Below are 14,393 nucleotides of genomic sequence, written 5' to 3'. Positions count from 1 at the left end.
GCCCTCGGAGGACGGATTTACCCCGCCTCTCCCCCTCCATTTTTTTCCATTGCCATTTGCGAGGAGGGCTAATTATTATAACTCATCGGTGATCCATATACCCCCTTTCTGACCGCGGCCCGCATCGCAGAGGCCTCTGGAGGCACTGAGCCCCTCTCTCCCCGCGGTCCCCTGCCCTCACCCCTCTCCTGTCCTTGCAGGACTCCTCCGAGTCGCAGGCGGCGGTGACCAGCCCCGTGCGCAGCTCCCGCCGCGGCGATGCCTTCACGTCCAGCCCCGGTCGGGACCTGCCACCCTTCGAGGATGAGTCCGAAGGGCTCCTGGGGACCGAGGGGCTCCCCGAAGAGGAGGAAGAAGGGGAAGAGCTCATTGGGGAAGGGATGGAAAGGTAAGGAAATCGTTGGTGGGGATCGCGTCCGGCGATGGGGTGCTGGGGATGTCAGTGCAGCCAGCGACGTGGAGGGCGCTCTCAGGCCTCGTGGGTCCCTCTGCTGTGCTGGTAGCTGGGGTGAGGGGGCTGAAGAGCTGCTGGGCAATGGAGAAAGGTCAGAGTATGGTGTCATTTGAGTCCTGGAAGAACTGAGCAAAGTGCCATCATGGTCCAGGGTGGGTAAACCAGGATCTGCCTGGATGCATGATGTGCATCCAGCCCAGCTCTTTACTCCTGCAGACATGAATTTTGATACTGTTTTACTTAGCCAGGCCTGCCGGCAAGCTGAACTTTACAGCACAAAGGCTTGAATGCTGGCATTCCTAACAGTGGAGCTGGAGCCCTTTACTGCAGGCCGTCTTCCATTAGGAAGTGCCTTCCTGCTGCAGAACAACTGTCCTGACACCTGCCCTGACACCTGCCCAGCAACAGCCAGAGAAGGGCTGCAGAATTGCTTTCCTGGCCTGATTCCCTGCTCTGTGTGTGTGTGCTAGGGACTACCGCCCCATCCCAGAGCTGGATGTGTATGAAGCAGAGGGCCTGGCCCTGGACGATGAAGATGTGGAGGAGCTGACTGCCAGCCAGCGGGAAGCCGCCGAGCGAGTGATGAGGCAGCGGGACCGCGAGCTGGAGCAGGGCATGGGCCGCATGAGGAGGGGGCTGCTCTATGGTAGGTGCAATGAACTGTACCAGCTGTGCCACCCTGAGCGCTTGGTGATAACCCAGCCCTTTGCAGGGAGCTGGGCTCTTTACCCTCAGGTTAGCAGGGAGGTCTCTACAGCTCCAGTGTATCTGGGCTCCTAGTGAAATCACTGGCTGTGGGCTTGGCTGGATTTCCTGGTGCATGATCCCTTTCCTTTGCGTTTCCTAGGAACTCTATTTGGTGTTCTTCTGGTTACTGCTGAAACAAAGTTAGGATCCTGGGCCTGTATCAAAGGGTTGGGATTCTACCAAGTGTATGCTGTAGAGTTTGTTTGTGTTGGTGCTCCTGTACAGACTTTTGTGGGCTGGATGGAAGGGCCTTTGTTGCACTTTGAGCCCGTTCCTTGGTCAGTGCATTAATGGACTTGAATGTGTGCTGTTGCATACAACTCTTCCTATTCATACACTTAAAATCTTAGCTATGTTATGGAAAATGTAGGAGCACGTCTAGAACTGGATTTAGGCTGGGCCTGGGATGTCTCTTGGTTTGTATTCCAGGCTGTGACCTCTTTACTTCCACAGCCCATGCAATCCCACTGTGACTAATCCAAAGAGTGGGAATGGGAATCCCAGATCTTGAGCAGTTTTTCCTCCCAACCCTTAGACAGTGACGATGAAGATGAAGACCGTCCTGCACGGAAGAGGCGGCTGGCGGAGCGGGCTGCCGAAGGCATGGAGGAGGAGGATGAAGACATGATTGAGAGCATTGAGAATCTGGAGGACATGAAAGGGCACTCAGTGAGGGAGTGGGTTTCCATGGCAGCTCCTCGGCTTGAGATCTATCACCGCTTCAAGAACTTCCTGAAGACCCATGTGGATGACCATGGGCACAATGTCTTCAAGGAGAGGATCAGTGACATGTGCAAAGGTAGGGCTGGGTCACTGGAGACTCTCTCTCTTTATGTGGGTCACGGTACTTTGTGGTGATCCAGTCCAGAGGTGGATATTTTTCTGCCTACCCTCTTTGTTCCAGACATTGAATCAGCACTTTAAGAAAGCCTGATGCTGATGGAGATAAATGAATAATGGAAACGTGCCTAGTGTCTTCTTTGGTTCTGGCTGACTAATTAGAAGGCCTCTGGCGTCTGCTCCTCATTAATATTCATATCGTAGAAATGCTAGCAGAAGAATATGTGGGGCAGCAGACAGTGGTCTGCAAGTTAGTGATCTGAAAGAGACAACAATTGCTGGCTGTCTGCACCAGTTACTTTCTCACACTGGAAACTGGATTATCCAGAAAGGGGACACAAATAGACCTTGTGACTTTGGAAACCATGTCAGTGTTGCAGCCTTGTATTCTGACTAGGCTCTGCCAGAAGAAACGGTCATTAAGGCTGTCATTGATGAGTTTTAAAAGCAGAAATTGTCACATCTAGGAACAGCTCATGTAGCTGTACTTGTTGTATTTCTTCTTTATATTGAGCAGAAGCTTGAGCAGTGGAACAGGATCAGTTTTATAAAGCTAGGAAATAAAAGGCATTTGTCTCATCCATTTCCACAAACATAAGACACAGCAGGTTTTTTGCCAGCCATTCAGCACACATAATGTCTCTCCTATTAACTTCTGTTTCCTGGAGGTCTCTGAGAGAGTTGTGTGTTGGGCTGAGGCTTTTGAATCTCAGGGACACTGAGCCTGGGAAGTATCTGTGCAGAACTGGAGAGGAACAATCACAAGCTTGGTAGTGATGAAGAATTTGTTAGAAAAATAAAGTGTTAACCTCTAAACATTTTTCAGGGAAAGTGCAGAGATCTGCTAACTGCAGCCTGTAGGATACAAGCTTGTCTGTTCTGGCAAACTCCTTGAGGAGTGAACAGACTGAAATTACAGTTCACCCCATCTTTTTCTTAAGAGAACAGAGAGAGTCTGGTGGTGAACTACGAGGATCTGGCAGCCCAGGAGCATGTCCTTGCCTACTTTCTGCCTGAGGCCCCAGCAGAAATGCTGAAGATCTTTGATGAAGCAGCCAAGGAGGTGGTGCTGGCCATGTACCCCAAGTATGATCGTATCACTCAGGAGATCCATGTCCGTATCTCCCACCTCCCTCTGGTGGAAGAGCTGCGGTCACTCAGGTAAGAGCAGAGCTACCAGCAGTGGCTGTGGGGCCTGTATTAGGCTTTGGGGTGCTCAGCACTCACCTGTGAGCTAAACCTCTGGGTAAGTCTAACAGGATTGCTGAGCTTAGCACAGGGAAAAAAATCATACTAAGGATGAACTTTCAGCATCCCCAAGGTAAACTTGTGCCTTGCAGCAAGAGTATTTCTGGAGCATGTTTTGCTTTCTGTGCCCTGCAGGCATCCAGCATATCTGTCTTTCCTCAGGCAACTGCACTTGAATCAGTTGATCCGGACCAGTGGAGTGGTGACAAGTTGCACAGGGGTCCTGCCTCAGCTCAGCATGGTCAAATACAACTGCAGCAAGTGCAACTTCATCCTGGGACCCTTTTTCCAGTCGCAGAACCAGGAGGTGAAACCCGGTTCCTGTCCAGAGTGTCAGTCTCTTGGCCCCTTTGAAATCAACATGGAAGAGGTAAGAGATGATGTGTTTGCCTGGATGAGGCTGGCTGCTCATCCTGCTCCACTGCCTGTACCTCCCAGCCCTGCCTTGGCTCCCACCCTTTGAACAACTTGGTGTGGGGAGAGGGGTCTTCTGCTACATCCAGGGGGCTGTGAAGATAGGTCCATTTGAGCTCTTGACCTGAATGACTCAGTTTAGCAACCAAAAGTAATTTGTTGCCACACTGTAGGTGTTTGGATTGAGTCTTTTACACAATCATCTCTGTGGTACACAGTTATTTATTCATATTTTAGAAATGCAGACACACGCTGTCCAGCTCTCCTTCCCAGGCTGGGTCAGTCTGTCCTGATCTGTCAGCTAGGGAAACCAGAGAGCAAAATCATTGATGTGGAGAGCTTCTGACTTTCATTCTTTGCTTTGATACCTTTAACTATTACTGTATCCCACAGCCGTAGGGAGGAGAGGAGAGAAGATCCAGCAGGCAGGAATTGTGCAGCAAGATTGATTTATTTAAATATTTTACCAACTCTTTTATAGACTTTTTTCTTCATAGTCTAATTGGACAAAGGACCAGCCACCCCTTGGGGTGATTGGCTAAAATCCTAAAACATCCATTGTCAAAATATTTTTCTACTGTACCATAAACAAGGCTTTGCAAGGTCACAGGTGTTCATAGCTTATAGAACTCTGCTACTATCTTCATGAGAGAGAAAAGTGTCTCACGGGCTTAGAAAGAAGCAAGAAAAATTCTTGCTAGCAGCAATATTTGTATCCACATTTAACAATCACAAGTGGAGCATCCTTCTCCCAGGAACTGCTCCAGTATTTGGGTGGACAAACGCTGTGGAGGCTGAAACAGAGTGGTGAGATGCAGCAAAGTGCTTTCCTGTCCTCACTATTGCCTATCACACCCTGGGACTGCTCCTCACAACCTCCATGCTGCCATGTCCATGGTTTTCTAACTGAAGTACAGTAAATCCTTGAATGGCCCTTCTCTCTGAGGTGCCTGCTGACTTGCTGGGTAACTTTGATTTTGTTGCTGCAGACGGTCTATCAGAACTACCAGCGCATCAAGATCCAGGAGAGCCCTGGGAAGGTGGCTGCAGGCAGGCTGCCCCGCTCCAAGGATGCCATTCTCCTCGCTGATCTGGTGGACAGCTGCAAGCCAGGAGATGAGATTGTGAGTACATTGTTCAAGTATCAGGAGAGCACAGGGTAAATTCTGACAGCGACATCACGGGAACATCTGTGGGGATTTGGGGAGGGGTTGTCCTCAGATGCATTTGAGCAGCTACTTCTGAGCCTTACCTTAAAATGGAGAGGGTTTTTGTACTGTGCAGGCACTGACATAGCATTTCCTGCTTCCCAGGAGCTGACAGGGATCTACCACAACAACTACGATGGCTCCTTGAACACTGCCAATGGGTTCCCAGTGTTTGCAACTGTGATCCTGGCCAACCACATCGCCAAGAAGGACAACAAGCTGGCTGTTGGGGAGCTGACTGATGAAGATGTGAAAGTGATTGTGCGTCTGTCCAAGGATGAGCAAATTGGGGAGAAGGTGGGTCAGCCTCAGACATCCCTTCTGACAGCTTGCCATCACCTGGCAGCTGGATCAGAAAGGGATGAAATGGGTCAGCTGGCCAAACAGTGGTTAAATGAACCCAGTTAAAGAAATCCCAGTTCTCTCTGAATGGTCTTCTGTAGCTCTCAGCCAGCTGTTGATGAGAGTCTGTTATAGGAGGGAAGTAAATAAGAAACTTCCCTTGTAGTTTTAGAGGTCAAATTTTCTGTTTCTCCTGTTTTCTGTTTCTTCCTTCTCTGAGCCTTCTACATCACAACAGGGCTGGAAGACAGGTGAGAGACAGACAGTGCTTACATCAGATCAGTTTTCTCTCCCTGTGTCTTAGAAGCCAAGTGGGGAAAGTTCTGTGAGGCCAGTGACTGCATCTCCAGTCCCCTAAAGGAGATGTTAATGCTTAGCTTAAGTTGTGGTAGATATTTTAGCTTTGCTTCCTCTATATGCTAAGACCTGAACCCAGTACTTGAAAGAACAAAGCTCCTGGACTGGTGCATGTTCAACCTCTCTTGGGTCAGAGTTTATTGTTGTAATGGGGACTTCACTCAGTTGCCTTGGCTGTGCTGTTGTTACAGTGACTGCTGTTGCAGTAGATGCAGCTTCAGTTGGGCCAGGAGTGTTTGAACTTGAGTGGTCTCCAGCATCAGGCTATTTTCAGAATACTCTTGAGAAAATCAGCCAGTTGGTTTTAATATTTGACTATGATGACAATTCATGTGCAGCATAACCCATTCAAGTACTGTCATGTGCAGTGAGTAAGCCTCTGATCAAGGTCTCCAGCTTTGCAAGAGCTGGTAACAGCCACTGTGATGTACCTTGTGTACAACAGGGTTGTGGAGGCAGTGGCAGCAGCTTCCAGCACCAGACTAAATAATCTGCCATGCCCCAACAGCACCATTTTTGTGAAGCTCCTTTAGGAACAGGGGGTGGGTCGTTACCTTTGAAAAAGCCCTCACACCCTGGAATACTCTTTGGAGACAGCAGTACCTTAAGTGTAGCTTTAGATATGGCACCTTGCTGATGTTTGTGCAAAATCCTGTTCAGAACTGGAGCTGGTATTCCCTGGACAACTCCTCTGCTTTCCCTCTCAGATTTTTGCCAGCATTGCCCCATCTATTTACGGACATGAAGATATCAAGAGGGGCTTGGCTTTAGCTCTTTTCGGTGGAGAACCCAAAAATCCAGGTGAGTGTCACTTGTGTCCCTTGGTCCTGCCTCACTCTGGGGAGGGCAAAGGGACCTGGGTTTGTCTATGCCATTGCAACAAGAGAGGTTAGAGTTGTCTATGTGGCTTGGTGACAGAGAAGGTTTGACAGACTGAGGGATATCTGTGATTGAACTGGCTGTTTTATCACACTGAAAACTCTGGTGTGACAGTAGAAATGCTACGACTGAAAATAGCTCCTGCTACAAACCTGGGCAAGTTTGTATCCCTCCTCTAGGAGGTCACATTTAATGCTCCTTCAGAGGTTTGACCTTCTGGCACCCTGATTTGTTATCATCTCCTCTGAAGGATGTGTTAGTCATCTTTGTAAAACAGACTTTCTAATCTTGCTGACACATCCTGTCTCCAAAACTGACTTTATTTCCCCCCTAACTTTCCTGTAAACTGGTTGCCATGCCTCCTGGTTGCCCTCCCTTCATCTTTGTGGTGCTCAGGGCAAGGTTGCTGTCAAGCCATGCACTCAGCTGCCACATGACTTTCCCATTGCTTTTGTAGGTGGCAAACACAAAGTTCGTGGTGACATCAATGTGCTTCTGTGTGGAGACCCTGGTACAGCGAAATCCCAGTTTCTTAAGTACGTGGAGAAAGCATCGAGCAGAGCAATTTTCACCACTGGCCAGGGAGCTTCTGCTGTGGGCCTCACAGCCTATGTGCAGAAGCACCCGGTCAGCAAGGAGTGGACTTTGGAGGCAGGAGCCCTCGTGCTGGCTGACAGAGGTGTCTGCCTGATTGACGAATTCGACAAGGTGAGCCCAGCCTCATCTCTCTGAGAAGGAGTAGCTGTGAAGGGACCAGCTGTAACCTCTGCCCTCTGAGGACACACTGTAACTCATGGTGACATCTCCCAGATGACCAAAGTTCCTGCAGTTTGCTTAGGCCCTTGGTGGTCCATAGTGCAGTTGGCTGCCTTTTCAGAGCATCTGGAGCTGATTCTCCTTTTGTGTTTGGCAGTGGGGTATAGACATAGATTCACTCTCAATCATTCTTGCTTTCCTGTAGATGAATGATCAGGATAGGACCAGCATCCACGAAGCCATGGAACAGCAAAGCATTTCCATCTCCAAAGCAGGCATTGTCACTTCCTTGCAAGCTCGCTGCACCATTATTGCTGCTGCCAATCCCATAGGTAAGTGTTGAGAGACTACAGGACCATCCCAGGCTCTCAACATAAATCCACGGTCATGAGAGCTGTGGCACAGCTTCCCTTCCCTCTGCCTGGTTCCTTCAGTCTGGAGCACAGATCAAGTGAGCAGAAAAGTCTTCAGTAATGTACTGGAGGTCTGTCCTTCCTCCAAAGCTGCAGCCTTGGGGCCTGTTTGACTTGGATTGTCTGTGTGACCCAGGTGGGCGATATGACCCGTCGCTGACGTTCTCGGAGAACGTAGACCTGACAGAGCCCATCATCTCTCGATTCGACATCCTGTGCGTGGTGAGAGACACAGTGGACTCAGTGCAGGTAGGGGCTGTGCCAAGAATCTGTGTGTGTGCTGGGCTTTAATGCTGCTGTTGGGATGCTCAGCTGCAGCTGCCCACTGAGTTTTTTCTGTCCTGTGAGTGTGCTCAGTGTCTGTTGGTGCATTGCTCCCTTGTAGGATGAAATGCTTGCCCGGTTCGTTGTTGGCAGCCATGTCAAGCACCACCCAGGCAGCAAGGAGGCAGTGAATGGGGACACTAATGAGGTCATCCTTCCCAACACGTACGGGGTTGAACCCATTCCTCAAGAGATCCTGAGGAAATACATTGTCTATGCCAAAGAGAAGGTCCACCCCAAACTCAACCAGATGGACCAGGACAAGGTGGCCAGGATGTACAGTGACCTCAGAAAGGAGTCTATGGTGAGAATACTGAGGAAAGGAGGGAAGAACTGTATGTATCTAGACTGCAAATCAGCCTGAGACTGCTCCAGCATATGTTGACACATTCTTGCCATTCCCATCACAAAAGTCTGTGCCACTGTTTTGTGAGAGACAGGCAGATCCTGCAGTGTCTGCTGAACAGATGATTCTTCATCTAAATGCAGAGTCGCGCCTGTTGGTGATGTGTGGACTGATGGACTGGACACATGTACAGTGCCTGCCATGGCAAAGTCCTTTTGTTGTCACCCAGTCTGGCAGGCCCACAGGAGATGTTTGCATTCACTCAGATCCACATGCTCCTGGTCCATTACAGGGAGCCATTATCTATAGAAATGCCCTTCTCTTTTGTCTGTGGGATGCCTCAGGCTTGTTTCATGCTCTCCAAGTGAAAGAGGAATTTGCTGAGGTGTGAGGGAGATTTTTGGAGCTTGGGAAAACTATATCTTTTTTGATTGGCTCTTTGTTTCTTTAACTCCTAAAATCTGCTGGAGGAAACTGGATTGCTAATCTTGGAAAGGCCCTAAACAGTGTCACAGAGTGACCCCGCAACATCCCCTTGCACTGTGATGAATTCAGATGAACAGGGAAGCTGTGCCAGGCTGTGTGGCCGTGCCAGCAGGTGGCAGAGCCTCCTTAGCCTGAGTCACCCTCAGAGGTGCAGAGAGCTCCCTGCAGTGTGAAAGTAACTGCATCCTGGGCCAGAAGGCACCTGTCTTGTATCCTTGTTTTGTATCCTTGTCTTTGATCCCATGTCTTGTGTCCTTCAGTAACGTGTTGCCTCCTCCCCTTTGCTCTCAGGCAACGGGCAGCATCCCCATCACGGTGCGGCACATCGAGTCCATGATCCGCATGGCCGAGGCGCACGCCCGGATGCACCTGCGCGATTACGTGGTGGAGGACGATGTCAACATGGCCATCAGGGTGATGCTCGAGAGCTTCATCGACACGCAGAAGTTCAGCGTCATGCGGAGCATGCGCAAGGTGAGGCGGGCACCGGCTGAGCCGGGGGCTGTGGCTGCGCCCCGCGCCCTGTGGGTTCAGCTGCAGCCTCCTTGCACTGCCCAGGCTGTGGGAAGAGATGCTCTGCAGGGGCTCTGTCCTGTGCAGACAAGCACTGAACCTGTGTAAATGGAGTACTGTGGGTATGAAGTGTTAAAGAAGTTCCTTGTCTGACCATCCAGGAGCCACTCTGGCAGTCACACTAATGCCACCTGAGCTGGGACCAAGGCCGCTTCACAGCTACACACACCACACTCACAGTCAGACAGGGTTTCCTGACCAGCTTGACCCCAGGTTTCCCACAGCAGAGACTCAGACAGCTGGGTACTTAAAGTAATTTAATCATGGTATAATAACAACAGCTCGAGCTGGGTGCCTTTGAGGAGGGACCCCAAACAAGGCACTGTTTCGTGACTGCCCCTTGTTAGTCTGTGGTGAGGCAATGTTTTTGTTGCGCCTGAGAAGGAAGTGTACTTCAAGCCTCTGAGTCAAAAGCACTGCCATGTCTCTTCTTTTTTGACACCTTGCCTTCTATTTTGGCACAGGGCTCCTGCTGCTGCTGCTGCCAGGTGATCAAACTGAGCAGGCAGCTTGTTTCTTCACATTTTTATTGGGCTCTCAGGGTACAGTTAAGCACAGGGCAGCACTCACTGTGGGTTAGTGTGCAGTCTGCCCTGTTCTCTGAGTAGCAGGGGCTGGCTCCAAACAGCTCTTGGCTGGCCACAGGCTGGCTTTATATCCACTGTTGAGTGTCTGCCCTCTGTCTGGATGACTCATGGCCTCTCTTTTTGGCCTCAAACAGCCAGCCAAGTGTGAGCGTCTGCTGGGCAGGCACAGGGCAGTCTGGGTTAAGAAGCCGCTTTGTGCCTTGCCCAGGGCCAGCCCTCCTGTGGCTGTGTCCCCGTGGGCAGCACAACTCCACAGCAGTGCACTGCTGGCCCCCAAGAGGCACCAGGGCCCCAGCGGAGATTCCAGATGGGAATAAGAGCAGTCAGCAGAGGAGTCATGGCTGTCAGAGCCCTGCCACTGCAGGTGCAGGTGGCAGCTTGGCAAGGCCAAAGTCACTTGAGGAGCACTAAGGGCACAGGTGGCAGCAGTGTCATTTGGTTCCCCCTGTGCTCCGTGGGAGGAGGGGGTTGGTTGATGTTGAGCACCACAGTGTGTCACTGTTCCTGATCCTCATGGCTCATCTCATCCTCCCTCCCAGACTTTCTCCCGCTACCTTTCATTCAAGCGAGACAACAACGAGCTGCTGCTATTCATCCTGAAGCAGCTGGTTGCAGAGCAGGTGATGTACCAGAGAAACCGCTATGGAGCCCAGCAAGACACCATAGAAGTCCCAGAGAAGGACCTGGTGGACAAGGTATGGGGCTTATAACAAGATGCCTCTGGGACTGGTTCATGCCCTCTCTGCAGCCTCAGAAGCAGAGGAATTCTCAGACTTTTACATTATGATACCATAAAAAAGACTGGTGTTAATCAATATAACCTGGCATCAGGATTGTCTCCTGTGTATCTTCTCTCTTGTTTGGAAGGACCTTATTCTTCCCTCTCTGTTCTCATGCACCCCCATAAAGCTTTGGGGTTGGAATGGTAAATCCTGCAGTATGGTGCTTATGCGGGTGAATGAGAACTCAAGTTCCCTGGCATCTGCATTTGAAGAAGCAAAAGCAGAAAAATTTATGCATGTGAACTTTTTCAACTCCTCCTGAGGCTCCCTTGCCTCCTCCTTAATGCATCTTCATCCTGGTCCAAAGGCTGCATTTCTGACTTGGCCTTTCTGTGCAAAGTGTTGACCTTGCTTGGCACTAAAGCTGTGTTTGATTCCCGGGTTAGTGCTTTTTTGCTCTTTGCATTAGATGTGCAGAGTAACTACTTGCAAAGCCACAGCTTGGTGTTGCCAGGGTGACCACCCCCAGTCTGATGTCTCCCTTGCAAGACTGTCCCACTGGGTGAGGTTTTGGGGCTTTTTTTGGATAGGAGTTACATTCTAGCTCTGGTGGAAGTAAAAGGACGAGCTGAGAGCAGGCAGATGCTGAGCCAGCATCCTCTCTTGGCTCAGCTCAGCACTGCTAATGCTCGAGAGCAGAGATTGCTGACTGTCAAATTTTATGCAGCCTCTGCTATGGAAAACCACATGGTTCTTACTTAGATTAAATAAACATTTACCTCTCCCCTCCTCTTCCTCCCAGGCTCGGCAGATCAACATCCACAACCTCTCAGCCTTCTATGACAGTGAAGTGTTCAAGATGAACAGGTTCAGCCGGGATGTGAAGCGGAAGCTGATTGTCCAGCAGTTCTGAGGCTGGCAGCAGAGTCTGCCACGTGCTTCTGTGAGATGAGACCTCCATCTTCCAGCCCTTCAGGAATGCTACAGGGATCCTGAGCCAGAGGGACTAGGCTGCACATCCTCTTGCTTGCTTTGTGCCTTATGGATTAAGGGAGTGCTGAGCTGCTGAAGACCTTGTAAATAGAACAGAATTAAGTAGTTAAATGCCCTGTCAAGTCTGTTTAGCAACTTCGTTCACTACTTTGCCTTGTAGCTAAGCACAGCAGGAAGAGAATTGCTGGCCGTATACATGGCATGTTTTCTGTTTGTTTGTCACTAGTTGTTACGGGCTCCGCTGCAGGAGGGACCAAGCAGGAGCATTTGGAAAGCATTATCCATGCCCCTTGGATTGCAAGCACCCTCAGGGATTCTCTGTTCCCATCTCTGGTGACTGTACAGCCTGATGGGTGATAATTGAAACTGCTTTCAACTCTCCATGAACCAGCCAGCCTCTCTGCTCCAGGCCTTCTTGCCTGACACTTGACATTTCCCCAGATGCCCACATGGGCTGACCTTGTGCTGGTTTCTGTGGGGGAGGAGGGGGCAGGCAGAGGGAGATAAGAACTGAAACAAAACATAGCTCTTTCTGATCTTAATGATGATCTGTGGGCAGTGAAAACTCCTTCTGTACCTGGTAGGGAATCTCCAGGAGCCCGAGTGGAGAGGCTTCCCTTGCCTTAGTGGGTGTTATCTCTGTGCAGCTGTCAGCAGGTGTGAATTTACAACTGAATCCAAGTGTTACCTTTGACACCTAAACTGAACACCCTCTCTCACACCCATCTGCTGAGAGTGAAGTACCCATGGTGCTGGTTTGGGGCATGGCAGTGGAGGAGGCCTAAGCTGGATGTGTTCAGGGAAGACAGGATTGGCTCAGTATTCACATGCAATTTTCTTAGTATGTGTGTTTTAAATACATTTGTCTTTCAATACTTCTGTGTTTCCTCCTCTTTTGGTAACTCCTGCCACCAAGAGTGGAAATAAGAGCTTAAGTGAGCAACCTCGGTGCTGCATGAGCTGCTCAGCAATTTGTGGGGTTGGGTTTGGATACAGTCACATCTCATTTGCTCTTCAGGTTAGTAGGGACTGCAAGTGCTTGCTCTCAGCTCTAGCTGAGACACTGGACTGATAGCAGGACACAGTTGCCCTGGACAGTGCCATGAACGCTGCCTTTCCCACCGAGGACCTGCCTGCAGCGGCTCCTTCCCTCTCTTGCCTGTTTATGTTTGTTATCCCACTGCAACTGTCCCATCACAGTATTTCCCACCTCTCTTCCTTACACACACTTGGGTTAGACAGCCTTGATCTCATGCCTTGGCTGCCACTTGGATTCCAGTCTGGGAGCAGCAGTAACCCCTCTCCAGGATGCAGCTGAGCTCTGCAGTGAATGTGCTTTTCCTGGCTGGAGTTGCAGGACCTTATGGCATCTCCCGCCTGAGCGCGGGAGGATTTGTGAGCTGGCTGCTGCAGTTGTGTGCTGGCCAAGCAGAGGTGTCCCTGGCTGTCGACACTGCCACCGTGGGGTTTGTCACGGTGCTCTGTGTGTGTGTGTCCTCCCAGCCTGGAGCCAGCAGTGCTTGAGCCCTGCTGGGGGCTGAGCACATGACTCTCAGCCTGAAACTGGCTCTGCGTGTTGCCTCCTCTGTCTGCCAGCTCCCTCCTGTGTATTTGTTTAACTGTTTTGGCTGGTTTTTTTCCCTTCCTACTGGGTCTCTGTCTTACCAGGACTTTCTGCAGGCAACCCAGAGAGACACTTCCCTGGTACACCTCCCCTGCCTGAGGAAGCCTTTGCCCCTGAATGTGGGCCTGGATTGGGTCTGTGCTGGGCATGGCTGAGCTGCTGTGGGCCTGCAACTGCCTGGTGAGGTCCAGTGTGGTTCCTCGGGGCTGACACAGCTGTTAGCACCTTACCTCCTGATGCCAGAGGCCACAGAGACAGTCCTTGGGCATACCAACTTTGAGCACTTCTACATTGTGCCCAGCTCTGTGGGAACCCACACACCTTGCTGGGGAAGGTCCTGGCCCTGAGAGAGCAAAAACAACAATTACAAGGGATAAAACAAGCTTGTCAAGTGAACTGGTGTGTTGTGTCGATGAATGTTGGGTGCAGGAGGAGGAAGAGGCTTTGTCTTGCACTGGAGAAATAGAAAATGCTTCCTAAACCCTTGCAACCTTGTGAAGCCTCTGCTATGCCTGTAGTGACCCACAGTCAAGTAGGTGGCCAAACATGTCACTGCAAACCATGAGAGATACACGAGAATCAAGTGGGACTCCTGATTTTCCCAACTCCTTACCCTGCTGCTGGGCTGGACTGTTGATAGGCACCATTCAGCTTTGTCCTACAGCTTTCTCCTGCCTCCTGTGCTCCGGTCCCACCTCACTTGGCACATGAAGTGAGCAGTGGCAACAGAGAAAAGCCATTGTTGGAGTCACTTGTGTGTCATTTTGCTCACTGTGCCTCCCAAATCCTCCACACAAAGGCAGTTGTGCCCTCCCACCCTGTTGTGTTGCCAGCATCCAGCAGCGCAATGAATTCTTGCAGCTGCGCCCTCGCTAATGCTGGCATCAGCTGCTCAGTGGAGTGTTAATGCCAGTCTGAAGGCATGTTCCTCCTCTCACAGCCACTGAGCTTTTCAGATTCCCTGGAGCAAGCTTTGGCTGTTGACAGCATCAGGTGTCTGGTCTGGACAGGGGTGCAGGCAGGGGTGAAAACAGATGCTGCCCTGAGCAGGGGCCGCCTTCCTGGAGCCATGCTCCTGCT

The 14,393-nt window shown here is 50.6% G+C and overlaps 1 protein-coding gene across 1 annotated transcript in view; it reads left to right on the top strand.

Annotated features, from left to right (window-relative positions):
• The window catches only part of MCM2 (minichromosome maintenance complex component 2), a 20,294-nt gene extending 7,730 nt beyond the window's left edge, over window positions 1-12,564 (top strand). The window contains exons 2-16 of the mRNA XM_017732308.1: window positions 151-388; window positions 925-1,100; window positions 1,737-2,000; window positions 2,983-3,202; window positions 3,452-3,659; window positions 4,693-4,827; window positions 5,017-5,208; window positions 6,318-6,411; window positions 6,947-7,197; window positions 7,451-7,577; window positions 7,795-7,907; window positions 8,044-8,286; window positions 9,106-9,288; window positions 10,514-10,669; window positions 11,499-12,564. Coding sequence (XP_017587797.1) covers window positions 151-388; window positions 925-1,100; window positions 1,737-2,000; window positions 2,983-3,202; window positions 3,452-3,659; window positions 4,693-4,827; window positions 5,017-5,208; window positions 6,318-6,411; window positions 6,947-7,197; window positions 7,451-7,577; window positions 7,795-7,907; window positions 8,044-8,286; window positions 9,106-9,288; window positions 10,514-10,669; window positions 11,499-11,609 — 2,711 coding nt within the window. The 3' untranslated portion in view covers window positions 11,610-12,564. The remainder of the gene's footprint in view (window positions 1-150; window positions 389-924; window positions 1,101-1,736; window positions 2,001-2,982; window positions 3,203-3,451; window positions 3,660-4,692; window positions 4,828-5,016; window positions 5,209-6,317; window positions 6,412-6,946; window positions 7,198-7,450; window positions 7,578-7,794; window positions 7,908-8,043; window positions 8,287-9,105; window positions 9,289-10,513; window positions 10,670-11,498) is intronic.
• Window positions 12,565-14,393: the final 1,829 nt, after the last annotated feature.

Source organism: Corvus brachyrhynchos, unplaced genomic scaffold (assembly GCF_000691975.1).
Source record: "Corvus brachyrhynchos isolate BGI_N302 unplaced genomic scaffold, ASM69197v1 scaffold4, whole genome shotgun sequence".
NCBI lineage: Eukaryota > Metazoa > Chordata > Aves > Passeriformes > Corvidae > Corvus > Corvus brachyrhynchos.
Note: the sequence above shows the minus strand (reverse complement) of the source record. Positions and strands in the feature narration are given on the sequence as shown.